Source organism: Aedes albopictus, chromosome 3, assembly GCF_035046485.1.
Source record: "Aedes albopictus strain Foshan chromosome 3, AalbF5, whole genome shotgun sequence".
In the NCBI taxonomy this organism is placed as follows: domain Eukaryota; kingdom Metazoa; phylum Arthropoda; class Insecta; order Diptera; family Culicidae; genus Aedes; species Aedes albopictus.
The window spans coordinates 117,357,364-117,379,060 of record NC_085138.1 but is presented as its reverse complement, the minus strand read 5'-3'; the positions used below and the strand labels follow the sequence as shown (position 1 = coordinate 117,379,060).

At 35.6% G+C, this 21,697-nt stretch overlaps 1 protein-coding gene across 3 annotated transcripts in view; it reads left to right on the top strand.

Annotated features, from left to right (window-relative positions):
- Positions 1–21,697, top strand: part of LOC109433366 (glucose dehydrogenase [FAD, quinone]) — a 164,846-nt gene that overhangs the window by 76,953 nt on the left and 66,196 nt on the right. For all 3 annotated transcript variants that reach the window (XM_062855860.1, XM_062855859.1, XM_062855861.1), the window contains exons 4-5: positions 18,181–18,392; positions 18,521–18,647. In XM_062855860.1, coding sequence (XP_062711844.1) covers positions 18,243–18,392; positions 18,521–18,647 — 277 coding nt within the window. In that variant the 5' untranslated portion in view covers positions 18,181–18,242. The remainder of the gene's footprint in view (positions 1–18,180; positions 18,393–18,520; positions 18,648–21,697) is intronic.

The following is a 21,697-nucleotide window of genomic DNA, read 5'->3' as shown; positions in this document are numbered from 1 at the left end:
TTTGCATGCATTCCTTATGGGATTAGCCATAGTTGATACACTATGGCGAAAAAGGGCACAAGGAAACCGAAATTTTAAGGGAAATGTTTTTTTTTTCTACCATAATTTTAGCAACACGTGGAATTTATATGAGTGCAACGTGGCGAATAATTGGTACTATAACCATAATTGGAACACTTACCCTATCCTGCCTGTGGAAAAAGTTTCAATATTTCAGTGATTCTTCCAGAAATTCTGTCAAGAATTTTTCTGAAGTTTATTCAAAGATTACCCCACAAATTTCCTTCATAAGTTCTTTTACGGGATCAGTGAAAAAACCATCAAAGATTAATTCAGAAAATTTCTCCAGAGATTTCTTCAGTTTACTTCCTATTTTTAAGAAGTTTCTCAAAACAATATTTGAGATGGTTTTCTAATGCATGAATTGCTTCAGAAATTCTTCTATGAATTTCTTCGACAGTTCTTGAGTGATTCCTTCAGAAACTGCTCCATGGGTTCCTCTAAAAAGTCCTTCAAGAGTTTCTTCAAAAATTCCTCCAGCAAATCCTTAAAAAAGTTCTTTAGGGAACTTTGGCAATCACTCTGAAAAATACTTGATAATTACAACATGGATTCCTTTAGCAAATTCATAGTTTCTTAAAGAATTTGCTCCATAGCTTCCTAGAGATAACCCAAGAAATGAACGCAATTATTCCTTTATAAAACCTTGCTTGGGTTCCAAAATTGTCTCATGGATATTTTTTCTGTCTTGGAATGCTTCGAAATTTTTTGTTTTTTTTTCAGAATTTCCTGAAAAGCAGGAATTTCTCCGAAAATTCCTCAAGAAATTATTTCAAAAATTCTAACACAAACCGTGCAAATTAGTAAATCATCCACGGATTCCATCAGAAATTCCTTAAAAAAATGTATAGTTCATATTTTCCAAGAATTTTTTGGAACAACTTTCACAGACTCCTTTTATTTTTTTTCCATAGTTTCCTTCAAAAATCTTCAAAAAATTCCTTAAGAAATTTCCCTGGAAATTCCTTTAAGAAATGTGTATGGGATTCTTCATAAATGTGTCCATGGATGACTTTTCCAATTCAATCTTCTATTGATTCCTCCCAAAACTTTGCCATGGTTACCTTCAAAAATTACTGCAGGAAATTGGTCTTCAAATCTTCCAAGGTATTAGAAACTCCATCAAAGGTTTCTTCAGAAATTCTCCCAGTGATTCTTTAGGAAATTTCCACAAAGCTTTCAGATATTTCGTCAAGATTTTCTCCGGAAATTTCTCCAAGATTTCTTCTACGGATAAATCTAGGAAATTCTCTACAGATTCTTTAAGAAATTTAGAAACATTTCCAAATAGTTTTTACTGTTATTTTTTAAGGAATACCCCAATATATATGTTTTTCTTTTAAGGGATCTTTTCAAAAGCTGCGCACGGCGTTTCTCTAGGTATTTCCATAGGAACGCTTTTAAAAATATGTCAACAGATTGCTCCAGGAATACTCTCAGAAAATCCCTCGATAATTTTATTATAGGATCCCAAAAATTCCTCAATAAACTTTCTAGGAATTCTACCAAGAGTTTCCCGTAGAGTTTCTACAGGTATTTTTTCCAATTTATTCCTCTTGAATTCCTCCTGGAACTTCTCTAAGAATTTTCCCAAGATTTATTTAGATTCTAGAGATTCATTCAGCAGACTTTCGGAAGTTTCAACAGGGATTTCGTAGATATCCAGTATAGGGTGAATGTACCAATAGTGGTGCTATTAGTATCTCATTGTAGTAGATTAATGAAATAAAATCGATAATACCACAAAATAAAAAGTCTGAAAACTTTAATCGGTTGATTTTCATTTAAAGTTGCTAGGAAAAATGTAAAAACTACCGTTTACGTCACATTTTTCTAATAAATCGCTTGCACCAACTATAGGTACACGGTTCCTATTATGGTGGTAAAATTTAATATTGGTTCCTATAGTGGCGCATTCCATTGAATTCTTATGGGACCCACTATAGGAACACTACAACCACTAAAGGTACAAAAGAGCAAAAAAATTGAGGAAAATAATTGTTTTGAATAGGTTTTTCGACAAATCCTGAACACAAAACTTAAATTAAGTCATAAACTAAGCATAATGCATCTATGAAAAATATCATTTGCAAGCTTTTTCTATGAAATAGTGCTAAATTGCCACTACCACCACTATTGGTACTACCTCCACTAAGGGAGCGTTTACCCTAATTGAGATTTTTTCAAAAATTATTTCGAAGACACTCCAGAGACACCTTCAGAGTTTCAGAGTTTCGCGTGTTTCGAGTGTGTTTCGCCAATTGTTGAACACTACCCAAATGTTGAACAGTTTCTGAAAATGTTATTATAAATTTAATTTCAGTAATTTTCCATCAACGTAAACGTAGGATGTAGATGCGTATACATGTGTGTCATGGTATTACTTCAATAAAGTTACAAAAGTATACATATTTTACGTCAAAAATATCGATTGAAAATTTTGTACCGCTGATGACACGAAATCTGCACAATTCTTAAGATTAATTTTAAGAAATTGCTGTTACGAAATAAGCTTTGCTGGCAAATCGAAAACAAATCTCAAAGTAACACCATAGTTACAAGAACTAGATGGATGTGCTTAACAGTTTATCATTGTTTAAAATCACATTTTCATTGTAATTTTATTTGAAAAAAAAAATATTCTAATCACATTATCATTATGCATCTAGGATCCAATTGTTGAACACTGGCATAACCTACAATGTTAGCATGACTGCCAGATTTCTTCTTTTACTTTTCCTAGCCGTGCATTTCATGGGGATTCAAAGGTGTTCCAGGAATATTCCTTGAGTGCTCCAGAAGGGGGGGGGGTTCAAAAGCGATCCACGGTTTTTCAAAGGATTTCGTTCCTAAGGATTTCGTTCAAAGGTTCGTTCCAGGGGTAGAGTAAAGTGGGGCAAAAGTTCGAGTGGGGCAAAAGTTTCTTTTGAAGTTTTTGAGCTAAATTCAAATTATTTCTTTCGGGTGTCAAGGTTGTTCGAAGCCTTCTAGAAAAAGAATCTTTCACTCCAAAAATTACGGAGATTGATCAATGTTTCGAAAAGTTATGACAAAATGTTGGTTTTTGATCAAAAAATTGTAACATGCCATGGTCCTTCCAACGCATGACATGGAATTGTAATGAAATCGAATTCGGTATTTTATTTTGGGGCGTTACTAGGTATATTTTGAAGATGCTTTAGCATGTATAACTTTTTGCAAAAAAGATTTGGAAATCATATTTTACACATAGTGGGGCAAAAGTTCGAATTGTGGGGCAAAAGTTCGAGTCATGTGGCAACTTTGGGAAAAAACCTAAAACTGTGCAAAATGTACATATTATCTCTAAGAATTATGGAATCAGTGAGAAATTTCGATCAAAGTTGAAAAAAAATGTTGTTTTATCTGGATTTGGCGGAAAACAACTAATTTTTGGTGTATTAAATTTAACCCTGCTTTGGGTAAAATCCAGATCGAACTTTAAAGTGTATTCCAGTTCCAACATCAAATATTAAGTGGTTTCAGATATTCATATTACCAAAGTGTCAAAATAGTGTGCTACGGTTAGCAAAATTCCACAAACACTAGATTCGAACTTTTGCCCCAGTGGTGGGGCAAGAGTTCGAATAAGACACACACATACAAAAAGTGTTGTAACTCAAAATTGATAAGACATTTGGCGTAACTTTGTTCAGCAAAATTTTAGCTCATGGATAGTAGAATCACCACACGGTATTCATTTATTTTATTCTGCTTCGATTTTTTGAAAAAAGTTGAATTTTCAACTAGGGTCGAACTTTTGCCCCACCTTACTCTATTCTAAGGGGTTGAGTGGGTCCCATGGGTTTCTAGGAGTTCTTTAAGGGCTTTCAAAGGCGTTCTTTTCTTCAGCCGTTTTCGCTTCTAGTCAAATCTTTTCAATCATTTTTTTGCATTTAGTTATGTTTGAAAATTTTATAGAAGGTGAAATTTTCACACTTGTTCGCTACCTAGCGAATTCTATCATATCTATCATTTCATTATCCACTTTGATCTCTACTCCCTTATACTAATGAGTAGAAAGAGACCGATATAGCCACAAAATCATCAAGTTAATTACACTAGTTTACAGCATTTTTGAACTCGGTAAGCTGATGATCATTTTTGGTGTAGAATCATGCCCTGAGTTCGAAAACGCGAAGGAAAAAAATTACAGTAGAGCGGAAAATTTTTCGACTTTCCATACAAGGTTGATGATTTGAAATCAATTTTTGTTCTATTTTTAAGCAAAGTCGCTCACTCCAAACATCTTATTCTCCGTAATCAATGCTCCGATTGAGCTGAAATTTTTACTGTAACTCGCCTACATATGATATGTCAAATAAACGTCGAGAAAGAATTTTTAGGTTGTTTTTTTCTTATTGAAAAAAATACATTTCTTCAAAAAAATTTGGGAATTTTGCTAAAATTTAAGAAGATCGTCCCTAAAACTCGCCAATATCTTGAATTTCATCAATCTGACGCAAAACCTGTATTCAGATGATCGAATGGTATTGTATTCAGCTTTCAATTTATGGAAAAAGATTAAAAATTGGTTGAACAAAACGTAATATATTTGAATTTTAGTAAATTACATATTTTGAAAAGTTACAAAACTCGATATTGAGCTAAAACTCAAAAACTGTTCTACTTTAAATTTTTTGAAGGTCGGTTTCGAAATCAGCACTAAATTGTACTTCAAAAATTTTGGTCGTTGACAGAAGTTCACGACTTTCGTTTTATTTTGTAAACTTGTGTTATAGAATACGGTCGATAAATCAGTACATAAAGTTATACATGCTAAAGCATCTTCAAAATGTACCTTGTTACGCCCCAAAATAAAAGACCGAATTCGATTTCATTACAATTCCAATCCATGCGTTGGATATGCTATTGCACATTACATTTTTTGATCAAAAAACTAACATTTTGTCATAACTTTTCGAAATATTGATCCTTTTTCATGATTTTTGGAGTGAAAAACTCTTTTTTAAAAGGCTTCGAACAACCTTGACACCCGAAAGAAATAATTTGAATTAAACTTGAAAACTTCAAAAGAAACTCTTGCCCCACTCGAACTTTTGCCCCACTTTACTCTACAGAAAAATTGCCTTTCTTTTTTTTTTAATTATTGCCTAAAAGAATAGCTGAATGTATGCAGTCATACCTGAAAGAATCTCTTGAGAAATATCAACAAGTAGGAATCTCAGAATCTCCGTGTAGAACATTCATCTGGAACTGCATAATTTAAAGAAATCTGTAAAGAACTACCCAAAATAAAAAACCTGACGAAATTCTAGAATAATTTCTTGAGAAAATCCTAGAAGGATTTCCTGTAAAAATCCCAGAGGAAAAGCTCCTGGAGGAAATTATGATTATATTCCTGCAGGAACTCCTTCAGAAATGTTTAAAGAAATCATTGAAGGAATTTCCGAAAGAATTCCTGAAGGAATTCCAGAAAAAGTTTCTGTAGAAATTTTTAATGAAACTCGTGGACTGGTTTCCAGATGAATATTTTGAGGGATTTTTTGAGAAACTCCTGGAGATGACCCAAGAATAACTCATGGAGGAATTCCTGACAGAATTTCTGAAGGAATCTACAGAAAAACATGAACAGGAATGTATTTAACGAAGAATTCTTGCTGAAATCATTCTACGAAATCCTGCAAAAAAATCTATTTTTTTTTCTAAATTCCTGAAAAAATGGGTAAATCTCGAAAGAATCGCTAAAAGAATTTCTGACGGTGTCCCTGGAGGTAATCGTGGAGAAAATTCTTAATAATGGAAAGAAATACATTCTGAAAGTATGTTTGAATGCTTTTACAAAGCTCTTCAGAACGAAAGCGTTAAGCACTACTAATTCACTGAAGAAGGTGTAATTGAAATCGAAACGTCGGAAGAAGCAAAATATCTGATTATTTGATTGCAATTGCGACTGCCAAGCCAAAAATCGTCCCAGGTTTCCAGATTCGTCAACCGATAGCTGCCTTTGTGTATTTTATGTATTACATCGAAAATTGCCTATTATTCTATTTTGTTCTATACAAGTGCATCTCGTGTCTTCTAGGGGTACATTAAACTTCCCACCTCCAGTGTGCCTCATGATACTAGTGGGTGCCTCCTCGGTTGCACGCTTTTGCGGGAAAGTCAGACCAAGCCCAAAATTTACATATAATTCAATTGATGAAAACCAAATTAGAAACAACCAAAGTTGCTGCGGGGGAGGAACGGAACGATGATGGCAGTTTATGTGGAGATTTGTGCTGCGGCTTTCCCCCGTCGCGTCGTCGTTGACTTTTGAAGGATGATAGCAGGCTTTCACTGGCACTGCTGCGCTGCGAGGAGAACCGCGAAGATGCCGTAACCAACCAGTTTGGAAAGTTACGGACAATTCCGTTTTGCAAAGGCGGAAGATGAAGATGAGTCGGGAAACGACAAATGTCTACTGCAGCAGCTAGCTATTGTATGACGGCCAGCCATATCGTTAGCTGAATGCGCCAGCCAAAACGGAGCTGACCATTATGGCTAGAGGTGAAAAGAACAACTTTTTGTGAGTCCCCCATCGCATCGCATTGTGGGTTAAACGGAGAAACTTTCCATTTCACTGGTTTCCCCGTTGGTAGTCGGCATGGAGCTTAAGCCCTGGAGCAAAGGAACGAATGGTTGAATGGCTGCATGAATAAGTCAAAGGCAAATGCATATTCCCAGAGGTGAGGTTTGAATGCGTAATCACCGTTGGTTGAAAGTTTGGCGAACGGTCAACGGTGATTATAAATGAAAAGTTGTTTACTGTCAACAGTCGGACGTGTTGTATTTAACTCGTTTCGTTTAGAATTTCGTCGTTTTTTCAAGCAAGGGTCTCATTCGACCTCTTGCTCTTAGTAACTTTTGATTCGAGATATATGTTCAACTATCAACTTCTTTATCATCCCCAATTTCATGAATCCCCTTCAGATGTTAAACGTTTTGTTAATTTTTTTTCTACCATATTTCTTTTGAAAAATGGCAAAAGTCATCAATCAACTTTGTACATCCTAATCCTACCCGCACCGGTTAGAGAGAGTACTTTGGGCCTCAAGTCATTCGCTTCAAAATCACGTCAAATCAGCTTGGATACTTTCCTGAACCCGTATATCTTACCTACGCCTGAGTCTGTCTGATTGTTCACCAATCCCTCTATCCTGCAAAAGCTGCACTGTACACTGAACTTGAGCTGGGAGCTCTTTCGTTACTTTTCTGATCTTCAAAAACGCATTAATAACCCGACTAGAAGTTTCTAATAAAAATGTGATATAATTATAAGAAATCATAAAAATCATTGTGTTATGAATCTGTTTAAAATTGTTGGTGTTTAGAAAATATTATACCATAATTATATCAACTTATGATATCATGACTTATATGTTACAACTCATTGTAATATAATTAAGTATTACTCCCCTGGCACTCATATAGCATTGTTACAAAGTTGCATCAAACCATGATAGAAACTTGCTTCTCAGAGTAATATAACGTTTGTTATAATTTTGATCTGATTATAACACAATAAGTTATTTTCTTGTTTTGACCAATGCACTTTTTGTAATGATTTTGATTACCGTCGATGGGGGTGACAATGGGTCTGGGGGGTGAGATTGGGTCAAAACGGAGAAATATAAAATTTGAAATAGCTTATCAACTATCGCTAATTTATATTGAAAACTTTATATTATTTCAAAGAGGACATGTTTTTACACGTCATGATGCAGATTAAAATGTTTGGCAATAATCGTTTTTTGTTAAATTTGTGGCTAAACTTATATGATGAAGCTACTAGTAAATCACTCTGAAAAAATTTCTCCTTCGGAATGTTTAACACAAGTACCTTACCATAAATTTTCTTATAAGTGGTTAGCTGTAGGTATTACCTGGTTGATGCAATGAAAAAAACGGGCTGTCGTTGCTCTTTTTATTTTAAAAGTCAATACTTTCGACCCTATGTCTAAATATTAAGAATGGGGGTGAGATTGGGTCAAGCAAATTATCGAGTGCACATAAACTTATCTAAAAATTTAACTAGTTTTCCAGTCCCCATTTGACGTTAGAGTGGTGCCATGTTACCGTATCTTCATAAAAGCACGTTTTTTTTTCGAAAATAGTGTCATATAAGGATCATTCATAAAATACATAGAAAATACTGAAGAAAGAAAAATAAATCTATCGTTTTGCTAGGGCTCAAAAAAAAATATTCAAAAATCTTTTTAAATGTTATTGCGGGAGAGGTTCTAATAATGTGAAATGTTGTGTAACATAATATTTGATCGACCCTCTATCTTGAGATGGAGTGATTTGCTTTGGCTATATAGAGGCCAAAGATCATGTACGAAAGAGTTTATAACGGAGGGTTTGGTTAAACATGTCTTATGCAGTATATTAAAAATATATTTTTTAATCAATCTTTCAATGCGCCCCTCCCTCATTGCAATCCTCCCTCCTCTCATGGAGGTTGAAACTTTAAATGAGGATGATTATGGTGGCTAAAAATGGCGATACAACATGCAAACGTTATTTTATCAAATTTCAACCATTTACTCGAATGTATTAGCCCTTTTAGGCGGATTTACCATCTTTTAAAATTACCTAAGTCTTAATTCGTAATGATTACATCGTATTTCAAGTAGCTTTACTAGATATGATCAATAAAATTAACTTATATTTTTGAATAGGCAATTTTGAATACTTTGACCCATTCTCACCCCCTCTAAGGGGTGAGATTGGGTCAATTTTCAATCATTTGTAGTTTAATAAGCAATTCATTTAATATGATACTCTCTTGCTAAACTATCATAACCACATAGAAGAGTATACATACCAAATAAAAAGTTATTCTAACTTCAATTGCATTTGTTATTTAACAAACAATCTTTGAGTATCCTTTTTTGACCCATTCTCACCCCCAACGACGGTATTTTAACATTGTCCTGCATCTACTTAGTTTAAAGCACAATGAGTTTTGGAAAATTATTATTACATCATAACACAATATGGTACAAACTTGACATAATTTTCTTGTCGGGAAGGGCTTTTGAAATGGAAGCAGCAGATATAAAATCGAAACAAAGCACAAGTGGAGGAGGGTGAAATACATCACACCCACATACCTACAAAACATTCAATTTAATAAAGTAGCGTTCCTGAAAGGATTTTGCTAGATTTATTGGTTGTCTGGACGTAGAAAAATGTTCTACTCTCTTACTTTCTGGATGGTGGTGAACTTTTCTTCTCCATGGGATTGTTGTTGGATCCAAGGTTCCTTATAAATGTTGGGAATGCCTAGGTATAGCAAAATCTAGCCACCGCATTTGGGAAAGTGATCTTACAACTTTTAATGCATCGGAGCACCCTATGGTGCATATCTTGAGAGCAAAGCTTATTTTGTACGGAATCAGATAATATATGGTTCGGTGGCACTTTTACTTTGTTATCTATATAAAATTGTATAATTACATAATAATAAGTAAACATTCTAATTGCTATTTTAGGGTGTTTCTAATAAACTAGAGGCGCTATCTAATATGTAGATAAATTGATGTGCATGAACAATGATTTTCTTCAGAGATTTCTTCCAGGATATTCCCATGAGTTCCTTTGAGGATATTCCCAGGAGATCCTTCGGATTTCTTCCAAAAAGGGGAAATCATTCTGAAATTTCTTCAGAAATTCCTCCACTGTTTATTCACTGTCCTCCCAATATTATCTTAATGATTATTCCACGGATTCCTTCAAGGATGGAATGAATCATATATGAGGGAAATTTTAACGAATTTATCAAGTAACCAACCATTTATCCAAAGTATGGCTAAGGATTCCTCAATTTTTAGGATTTTTAAGGCATTCCTACATACAAACACCCTCCAAGCTATTCCTTCAAAAAATTATCATTCCCTTAAGGCGTTATTAAATAATCTTCCAAGAAATCTTTGAAAACTTTGAGGGATTATTGAATCTTTTTGGGGATTTGATTTCAAAAATCCTTCGGAATTCTCTCAAGCAAAAATGAAGAGTACTTTTCCAATTATTTCTGCAAGATTCTTAACGAAACTCCCTCAAAAAAATTTTAGACAAACTGTTCCAGCCAAGGCTCGTAGCTTAGTGGCTACACGTTCACTTCATAAGTGGACGGTTATGGTTTCGATCCCAGCCCCGGCACATGCAATTTTTCGTCCGTTGCTCTTGCCGCGACAGCGGCTGACACCTGACCCTCTTCTGAGCATATGCTCTAACGGATCGGGAAACATGGATATCGGCCAACGACAACTCATAAAGGACCCCCAATGGGACTGGTAAAGGAACTCGTGCTCATCATTCTACCATGAACAGGGTAGAAAAGTGATAGCAGCGTGAAGGCAACCTTGTAGATATAGTAGAATTAGAATGGAATACATTTAGGTGCTGTACAAAGTGAAAGTGCAGTCGCCAATTGGAATCGCAGTGCCCTTGTGGCCAAAAGAGCTGTAAATTAGGTTAAATTATTAAGGAATAAAAAACAAACTTTTTAAAGTATTTTTGCAAGTAATTCTTTAGAAACTCTTACAAGATTTCCAAAAATTCTGTTATAACTATTTCAAGCTTTTAATAAAATTCACCAAGAATTTCTTCAATTCATCCTTTCTCCAAGGATAGCTCCAGGCATTTCTCCAACGATTCATCAAGCGTATTCTTCCAACTAATATCTTCAGAATCTGTTCTAAGAAACCCTGGAGTGGAGCTTCGTATACACAGCTATAGCTGTGCGGTTAGGGTCACCAAGCTTCTAATCGCACCATGCTATGGGGTGAGGGTTCGATTCCCGCTCCGGGCGATGAAACTTTTTCGTGAAGATAGTTTTTTCTCCGTATCTACTGGTGCATGCTCCTTGTGTCCGTTGTCTAGTGTTAAGTTTCATTCAGTCTGTACAGCCTCTGGCTGAAGACGGTGTGCGTGTCTTTTTTTAATTCCTCCAAGGATTCGTTTAGTAATTTTTTTAAGGATTCCTTAAGGAATTTCTCGAGGAATTGCTTTTTGGAATTTCTCTAAAATGCCTTCAGAAATTTTTCCAATAAAAATATACCAAAAATATTCCCATCTCTCGTGTTTCTACAGAAATTCCTCCAAGTATTATATTGATTTTTTTTTTCAAATAAATTATTCGGAAAATTTTCAAAGGATGTCTTAAAAAACTTGCATTAAGGTTGAAGGATTCGTCATTGACATAACCGTCATCATTGAGAGCAGTTTTCTCGTTCAAAGCTAAAATTTGCGCAGTGAAAATGTATTCACTGTATTGCAGATGCAGAATGTAGTGCAGTGAATATTTTTTCAATGTAAACATTCATGTTTTGAGCGAGAAAACTGCTTTCGAAATTTCAATGATGACGATTATGTCAATGACCTTAAAGATTCCTGTAGTTCCTCCAATTCCCAAGAAAATCCTTGAAAATTTATCGCGAAGATTTTTTTTCCAAATGCCAGGAATTCCTTCAAGAACTCTTACAAGAATGCTTTACAGGATTTGTATAGAAATTCCTTTATGGAATTCTATATGAATTTATCCAAAGATTACATCGAGATTTAAACGAAATCCACTAAAAAAAATAATCATTTAAAAATTGCTCGAATTATTCATTTAGTATTTATTTAGTTTATTTAGAATTTTATTTATTTATTTAGTTTATTTAGTATTTTTTCAGAAATCCTATTGGTATTTCTCCATGTATTAACCTAGGAGTTCCTGTAAGGTTATCTTCAGGCATTTTTACAAGTTTTCTTCAGAAGTTTATCCAAAGATTCCTTTAGGGTTTTGTTCAAGAATTCCGTCACAAATTCCTTTGGCGATTTTTTCAAGAAATCGTTTAGAATTGAGCTTGAGCTTGAGCTTGATTGACCGCTCGTGGATGCTACTCCAGTATCGCCAGACCAGCTACACTCACACAAGGACCAATGAGATAACTGCCGGGGACTAGCAGGCATCTTCAGTGTGTGAGCGTTGGTGATCTTCTATTTTTAGGCGACAATGGCGCCTGCCACGTCAGGTTGCAGGTCAATGTGGGGAAGGGGTAAGGAAGTGATGATTGCAATCGTTTGTATCCACATCTGGCCGAATATACCTCTGCGCCAGCACAAACTCATGCGGATGTTGGAGTGTTGGTGGGAATTGGTTGGCAGATGGTTCACACAGTTCGCTTGATTGCATAACTTGTAGGCGATTTCTAATAGGATTGTGACACTGTGCTGTGAAAGTTTCGGGAAGGAAGGGAAACGGCTTTTTCAACCCGTTTATATACATGAGTTGTATATGTAGAGAGCAGAGAGAAAGTATATAGAAAGATACAAAGTAGGAGGAAAGGGACGGGCCAGGGATTGAACCCAGGACCTTCTGCATATAAATCAGAAGCGGTAGCCACTAGACCACCAAGCCCGTCTTTTTCAAGAAATCGTTTAGAATTCTCAATTTATTGATTCAGACATTTATTCATGGATTCTGCTCCTCCAGGGATTTCTTAAATTATTTACCTAAAATTACTTTCAAAAATTTTTCAAGCAATTCGTCCAAGAGTTTCTTTCAAAACTTCCACAATGTCTCAGGCAAGGTTGGTTTCCAAATATTTCAGATTTATGTAATTAATTATGTTGGAGATCTTTCAAAAATAACTTAACAGGTTTTTCTTAAGAAATCCTCCAAAAATTTTCTCAAAAAATTATGAACTCTACAAAGTTTTTCTTTAGGGATTTTCTCAAATGTTTATCTTAGAGCTCCATGAAGGATAAATTAGAAAACTCTTCAAGAATTCCACCAGAACTTCCTAAAAGATTTCCTTAGTAATTTCTTCGAATGTTTCGAATTCCTTCAAGAATATTTCAAAAATTCCTCCATAGATGTCTCAAGGGTTATCTTCCAGCAGTTTTTTTGGATTCATCTAGAAGTTCCTTGAGCGAATAATAAGTCCCTCCAAAATTTTCTTCTAAAATCATCTCCAAGAATTCCTTCAGAAATTCCTCTAAGATTCCTTTGTTCATAATAGATATCTTTAGAAGTTCCGCCAAAGATTTGGAATTTCCTACACGACCAAAGATTTTTTTCTAGGATTCCATTGGAAATCTCTTTAGGATTTCTCGTAGAGTTACTTCGAGGATTTCTTCTGAAAGATTGTTTAATCAGGTCTTCAGAATATTCCTCAAAAGATTCTTTCAGAATTTCTTCAGCAGCTCTCTTGGGAATTCCTCATGAATTCCATCAAACATTTCTCCAAGTATTCATAAATAAAAGTCTTCAATGGTATCTTCAGGAAAAATCATCAAGTATTTTCGGGACATTTGTTGAGGAATTTCTCAAAGCACTCTTACAGAAGTTGCTCCGAACATCCTACCATGAATATCTCTGATAAATTTCATCTGAGATTCATTTGTATGAAGATATGTTTTGTGTCCATGAAATTATGAATCATGGATTGGAACCATTTGTTTGTTTATGCGCTCAATATGGTGACAAGAAAATATTCGATTGCTGGTAATAAGCCGTTAATTTATAAACATATTCCTTGTTCCCAACCATGCAATGATTTTTTGCTAATAATATGAAAACTATTTCGCTCACCAATACAGAAGAATAACCCTAGGTAACCACTTCTCAAAAAAGGAACTAAACTGAAAATAACACAAGCGTTTTCTTAAGGGGTTCTTGCAGGATTGCATAGGATTGGCTACAGAAATTTCTAAAAAAAAAATTATCATGGACGAATTTTTGAAAATGTCATTGCAGAAGTTCACGAAAAAAATTTAGGGGTCTCTGGAAATATTTCTGTCGGAATTTTTGAGTAGATTTCTGATGCAACCTCTGAAGGCATTTGCGAAGAAATATCTGGCCCAGTTCCTAAAAAATATCTCTGATGGAATTCTTGAAAAATCCATGGAGGAATATCCGGAGTAATCCATATGCGAAACTCCCAAAAAAATCAAACGAAGATTTTTAAAAGATATTCATAAAGGAATATCTAAAAAAATAATTGGAAAACCGCCATTGGAATTCCTAACGGAATCTCTTGAGAAATTTTTAGAAGAAATCATGCAGAAATCCTTGGAGAAATATGAGAAAAACAAAAACGAATATCAGGAGGAATTCATGATGAAATCTCTGTATCAATTTCTACAGAAATTCCTGTAGCAAAAACTAAAAAAAATATGCGAAAATCACTTGGAGTAATTCCCAAAGGAGTTCCTGAAGTAGGTCTTGATGGATTACTTGTATGAACTACTAAAAAAATCCTTGAAAGAAATTCTGAAGAATTGGGAAATTCCTAAGAGAAGTTTTGAAAAATCTCTGATTTTTTTAGAACTTTCAGGAGATTTTCTGAAAAAAAAAACACAGAAGAAATTTCTAAAGGAAAATCCATGAAACAATGCGGGAAGAAATTCATGAAAAACTTTTCTAATGTTTTTTTTTTTAATAATTTTAGAAGCAATCCTATGAGTTTTCCTAAGGAAATCCCTTTAAAAATCTAAAGGAATCGCTGGGGGCATTTCTGAAGGAATCCGTGAAATATTTTGCGAGAGATTCACCAGAGGGTTTTCTGCATTTACCCATGGGGGTAATTCTGAGTCTATGAAATGTTTTGGAGAGGAAAATTAAAAAAAAAATCTTGAAAGAAGGAATTTCAAAAGCGAACTCTGGTGAAATTTATAAAGAGACTTTCAAGGCATACCTACTTGGAAAAAACTCTGAAAAAAAAATGTCTGGGTCCATAAAATATTTTTGAGAGGAACACTTGATAAAAAAAATGTGGAGAAAGCTCTGAAGAAATTTCAGATGGGAACTCTGGAGAGAAAAATTAATGAAACATTCACGCAAACATGATGATACCAATGCTGTTTAATCTAGCAATTCTGGAAGCAATCTATAAAAGGTGTTTTGAAGGAGTTCTTGGATAAATTTCTAGAAGAATTCCTAGAGGGAATTCTATGGCAATCCATAGAAGATTCAGTGGATGACTCTAAAGATTTTACTTATGAAATCTCTGGAAAATTTCAAAAGAAACCAAGAAATTTTTCTAAAAGAGTCACTTGAAAAATTCCTTTAAAACTTTTTGGAAGATTTTTTAGGGATTTATTGAATACATTTCAGAAGACATCCGTGAAAACTACAATAAAAAGATCAGTGGAGGAACCCCAGTAAAATTTTCTGATGGAATTTTTGGAGGCATTACTGAAAAAATTTTTGGAAAGCTTTCTGAAGGAATCCTTGGAGGAAGTTTTAAAGAACTTCTTATACAAATTTCTGAAGCAATCCATGACAGTTTTTTAAAGAAATAAAAGAACTCCTGAAAAAAGCTCTGAAGAAAACCCTGGAGGAATTTCAGAAAGAAGTACAAGAAAAAATTTAGGAATGATTTCCTATATTTTTTAAATAATTTTCGGATGAATTTCTTAAGGGATCTCAAGAAGAATTCCTGTATGAATCGCTGGAGAAAATTCTTAAGAAACCCCTGGAAGATATCGTAATGCAAAACTTTGAAGAATTTTTCGGCGGAATCTTTAATCTGAAAAAATCAATGAAAAACTTCCTAAAATCAACTACGGAAGAATTGCTGAATTTTTTTATTCAGTTCTGTAAAAATTTCCAATGAAGAAATTTTTGAAGGCAAGCGCTAAAGGTTTTCTGAAAGATTTTTTTTTTTGAAAAATTTTAGGATGAATCCCTAGTTGAATTTCTGAGGGAATCTCTGAAAAAAAAAATCTAAAGCAGTTTAGCTGTGGGCTGGAAGGACCTTTCATACTTCTTAGAACATGTTCAAAGCACTTTTCTTACACGCTGGTCAAATGTCCCCGTCAAGTATCTTTCCTTCAAATCGAATATCACAGTACCGCAGTCTTAGTCTTTGTCCGCGAACAAAAACTAAAACTTTATTTGGCGGAAGGCGAACTATAATTTAATGATCGCACGCGACGATACCGTATAAAAAAATGTATTGCCTGGCTACTGATAGGGACATTCTTAGGGCATAAGTTATATTTAAATGTGTATGTAAATTATCGTGATCTCTCTCTGTGTTGTTTATTGATTGATAAAGAACTCCTCAATGTCTTAAGAAATCTCTGAAGAAATTTTTGAAGGGATCCATGACCAAGCTGCTGTATAAAATCCCTGTACCTATTGTTTTTTACCCCTCGAGCAGTCGCGTCTTTCACTACCTGTAGCGACGCCGCGCTCACGCTGTTTTCCACAAGCGTACATTTTTCATGGTGCGTGTACTCAGTACACGACGCGACCGCTCCCGGGTTAAACATATTCTTGGAGAAATCTATTCACGTAAGGAGAAATCTTTGGAGAATTTTTCATAAAACCCCGAAAAAATTTCTAAAGCAATCCCTATGAAAAATTCCTCAAATTTTCGAAAGATATTTTAAAAGACTTCGTAAAGAAACTTCTGTGGGAATTTTTGTTGAAGTTGTCGAAGAGATCGCAGAATAATTTCCGAAGAAATTCCTAAACTAATACTTGGAGAAATCTCCGAAAAAAAAACCAGGACAACAAGCGCTGTTGTGAGCCGCTTCTGGCCAGAAGAACAGACGTTCAGATTTGCAGAAGCAAACTTTCCCTATCCTGGTAATATATAACCAAACCACCCATCGGAATTGGTTACCCGATGCGGTACTATGAGATCTGTATTACGCAAGCCTTTACCATACTGACGCCTTCAATAATTCATTAAAAATATTTTAAAATTTATCCACATATTTTAATTTGAGATTGAAATTTAAACTTAGATTTAAAAAGAATACCTATTGAAAAATGAAATTATTTTCGGAATCAAAAAGAGGGGACATCTGCAAACAGTTTGAGACAGAGGAGAATCTCACATTTTTCTTTGAAAAGGCATGATATTTTTTAATGCTTTTTAAGTTTTCCAAGTAATAGACCCCAAGGGAATAAAAACGATTTTGGCAAGCTTTTAATTAAAAAGGTGTTGATATGCATTGGCTTAAGGTATTTTGAAATGAACCAACCAAGCGTTGTAAGCATCATTGATAAAGGCACATCAAAAATTTCCAATCAGTACAATTAGTGTCGACTCTGTATCATCGACAAATTTGTAAGAAAATCTGTCAACGCCTGTCACCTTGCTAATAGCAAAACAGAGCAAAACCAACTTCTCTTGCCGCAGATACATATTTCACAGCATTCCGTCACCACCTGCAATGCGTCAGCGCCTACACAAATTGAGGCAATTTATTCTATCCATACGCCACCGAATTCCCAGAACAATTATCGAGGCGGGCGTTTTGGGAATTGGTTTAGTCATGCCTCCTGCTGTGGCGGCAGCAGTGACACCAGCTCAATCCACAGAACCAGTTTTTTGCAATGAAATCTCTTAAATCGGGCACTTCTTTTGACATTCTGGCTTTCGAAGGCCCTGTTAGCCTTGATCTTTAAGGAGAGAATCCTGTTCCTTTTAATGTCCTCTTCGCGCACGTCAGACACAGATAAAGACTTGACGGGAAAGCCTCAAGTGTTTTGGTCTTGTCTGTGGCTGGGAATGTTGTAAAAAAAATCCAGCCTCCACCATCGGTGGTTGCCAAGGGCAATCGAATTTGGAGGAAGGTTGGGGACATCAGCTTCTCTTTTTATTTGTTTGCCGTGCGGCGGTTATCTGATATCCTTCAAGCTGCGTTGTTTATACTTTCACGGTTACTGTTTTTTTTTTTCTACTGAAATGTTGAAATATTTCTATTTTCTTTGTGGTACTCACCATCACGGATAGGCTCTGCAGATGGCAACAAATGCGTGACTAGACTGATGAATCAATATCAAGTTTCGATGGTATCAAATTGAGATTGATTGAAGCTGGGGGAAAACAAATCATTTGTGGTTTTTCGTTGTGGGTTCCAGGTTTATTTTTTTACTGGTAGAACCACTGGCGAAGAAGATGAACAAAAAACCTTGTGGGGTATACAACTCGTACTGTGAAAATCAACATTTTGCATTTCTTTACAAAAACTAAATGATGTTGGTCATCGAGATTTATCGAAGTTAATAGTAAGACATTGTTTGATGTATAGCTATTGGGTCCACTTTCTGATCTTTTTGTTTGTTTCAATTCTTGTTTACAGCTGCAGACCACCAGGAAGTGTGAACCCCACCTAACGTCAGCACCGTCCGTAACTGCCGCAGGATGTCGTCCTGCGCGTGTCCGATGTCCCCGCCGGTGGGGGCCACTCTGGCGGCCCTCTGCGGTGGATCGCAGTATATGCTTTTCATGGGACTGCTAGAGGTGTTCATCCGATCCCAGTGCGACCTCGAGGACCCCTGCGGCAGGATGAAGGTAATGAATAAGAAAGCATATTAGAATTTGAGTTTGATTTAGGAGATGGGATATACCTTCTCAGTGAAGAACTCATATCTGATTATGAAAAATCATTGGACATATTCCTCGTTTCTTCTCTTCAACAGACAAAAACTTCGAGAAGCACGGATTATGAGTATGATTTCATCGTAGTGGGTGGAGGTTCAGGAGGCTCGGTAGTTGCATCTCGATTGTCTGAAATTAAGAACTGGAAAGTTTTACTGATAGAAGCAGGTAAGTTTGGTTCACATGTTCACACTAAAAGGGACATCCAGTCATAAAGTCACCATAGAGTTGTTCAACTGAACTCTTAATTTTGGATATCTTTTTCAAAAGCAGAATAATTCACCGATCAAGTCTTACAGCATGATAACAGGAAATTGGTTGATGACGTAAGTGATTACAATTGTTCTGAGTCCGACACCCATGCATACTAAAAACATGCTAATGTGGGCTCATTCCATGCTATTACTATCGATATTGGATCACTTTTAATTTGAAATTTCAAGTAAACATGTATAGCGTTAATTTTTCAGTTTACAAATTTTATCAAGCATTTCTTCAAGCACGCATCTTCAGATTTCTCTATCCCTAACGCATCAGGCCCTGAATGGCATCGGACTAATACAATAAACTTTTATAGAATATTTTTCAGTATTATCAAACTTTAAAGACTTTATTATTAATTTATTTATGAGAATTGGACATAGAGATAATGTTCAACTTTTGATTGCGTTCACAAAAACTTCTAATTTTTTTGACCATAAATAGAATATTATGTGGTGCTAATACTATTAAAATCATATTTTTGAAAAATATCATTGAACCGATATGAATAAAAATTGTTCTGTACAAAAATACACACCGTTTTAGATGTTTACGGGTTGTTTTTTTTTTTTGGTAACCTTCATCCAGCCAACGTACATTTTCCACCTTCGCAAAAGCACAAAAATGATCATAACTTTTTTTGTTTTTCTACATCCTAAAAACTCTTTTAGTTTAGAATTCCAGGGACATAGGTGTCTGGTCCACATGGTTCCGGAATAAACCCGGATTGTCTTGGGGTACCAAAATTGGCCACATACTTTGCACGCACAACGTAGACTTTAAGATCCCGATGAGGTAGAAGAATAGAGTCGTCGGCAAATTTGTTCAGCAGGTTAAGAACTAACTGCTAACGATAACTTTGGTTCGAGATTCGGTCGCTAGGCGGCGCCAGGGTAAACAATGTTCAAACCATCATATCTAAGAATCTTGATAAAATAGAATGATGTTGTCTTCGGCAATGTTCTTCAGCAAGCTTAGAAGTATCTGACTTACTTCAGAAATTTCTTCAAGAAATCCTCCAAGAATTCCTCTGAGATAACCTCCAGGGGATTCCTCCAGGGATTCTTCCAGGAATTTGTCCGGCCATTTCTCCAGGATTTCCTCCGGGGATTTCTCTAGGAATTCATTCGGGAATGTCTCTGGGAATTCCTCCGTGAATTTCGCGAATATCGTGCAGTATATCCTCCCGGAATTCTTCCAGGAATTCCTCCGGGGGTTCCTCCCGAAATTCCTCAGGGAATTTCTTCAGGAAATCTTCCGGGATATCCTCTGGGAATTTTTCTGAGAATTTCTCTAGGACATCCTTCAGAAATTCCTTCGGAAATTTTGCCAGAAATTCTTCCGGGATTTTTTTTTTTCAAACATTCCTCCAGGTGTATCTCTAGGAATTCCTAATGGAATATCTCCAAGAATTTCTCCGGAAATCATTCCAAAATTTCCTCCGAGATTATCTTTGAGAATTTCCCCAGGAATTGTTCCTGAAATTTCTTCAGGAATTCCTCCATTAATACTTCCGGGAACTTTTCCTGGAAATCCTTCAGGTATTGCTTTGGGAATTCCTTTAGGAAATCGTCCAGGATAGCCTCCTGAAATTCTTCTTGGAATTCCTCCGGAGGTTCCTCCGGGAATTTCTTCAGGAAATCTTTCGGAATATTTTCAGGAAATTCTCTGGGAATTTTTCCAAAAAAATCTCTGAAAATTCCTTTCGGACATCCTCCAGAAATTTCTCAGGGAATTTCTTTAGGAATTTCTCCGAGAATTTCTCAAGAAATTCCTCTGGAAATTATTTCAGGAAATCCTCCTTCCTGGAGGGATACCAGAAGGGAATTCCCAAAGGAATTCCCAGAGAAAAGCATTCTTCTGAGATAGTTGTCGAAGGCTTTGACTTTTAATTATGTTCGTCCGGGAATTTCTTCGGGAAATTCTTTCAGAACCGTTCCATGATCTAAGGAATTTTAGCCAATAGTGGACTCTTAACCTATAGTGGACCTCTAGAAATTATTCTTTAATTGCCAGCTCAAATCTGCCTCTTCTGGTAAACTTCAACCGGGAGACAATGACTCATGTTCCTAGATAGCAGTTCCATGTGGTGAATCTAGGCTGAAAAGCGATAATTTGAATATTTTAGCAAATTTGTGAATGTGAAGAAGTCGGGGGGGGGGGACCCCAACAACCCCATAGTGGACCCCGTGGGTTCCACTATAGAATAATTGGATCGAGATTTCAAATTATTATTTTAAGAGAAATAAAGGCGTTTTCGTTCGTATGGGGTCCACTATTAGTTAAAATGCCCTACTTTGGGAATTCCTCAAGAAAATCACCTGGAGAACTTTCGGAAAGAACTTTTGGAAGATTTCTTGAAGGAACTCCTGACAAAAATACTGAATAAATTCTAGGGGAAGAAACTCCCATACGATTTCTTCAAGAAACTCCTGCATAAAAGCCCGAAAGAGCTCCTGAATCTAGTCCTGGATGAATTCCCAAAGAAATATATAGAGTTATTATTCAAGGTATATCCGCAAGAATACCTGATAGAAATCCTTTAGAAACTCTCGCAGAAACTTTTGAAGGAATTGCCAAAGAAATTCCTTTTGCAATTCTCGTAGAAACTCCCGCTGAAACTCCAGGAAGAATTTTCGAATGAACTTTTATGGGAATTTTCGAGAAATTCACAAACGAATTCCTCTTGTTATTCCTGAATTCCTGGATCTCCTGGTGGGATTCCGGAAGGAACTTTTTTGAGAAACACGATGGAACTGAGGTATTCCCATAAAAAAATACCTGGAAGAATTCCCGATGAAACTCATGGAGGAATTTTCAAAGAAAATCCATGGGGGAATTCTAGAAAAAACTCCTGTTGGAATTCACGAAGGAACATTTTTTAAGGAAAACCATTCCAGTAGGAATTCCCAAAGGATCATTTTTAGGGAAAGTACTATGGAATTTCTCAAAAAAAT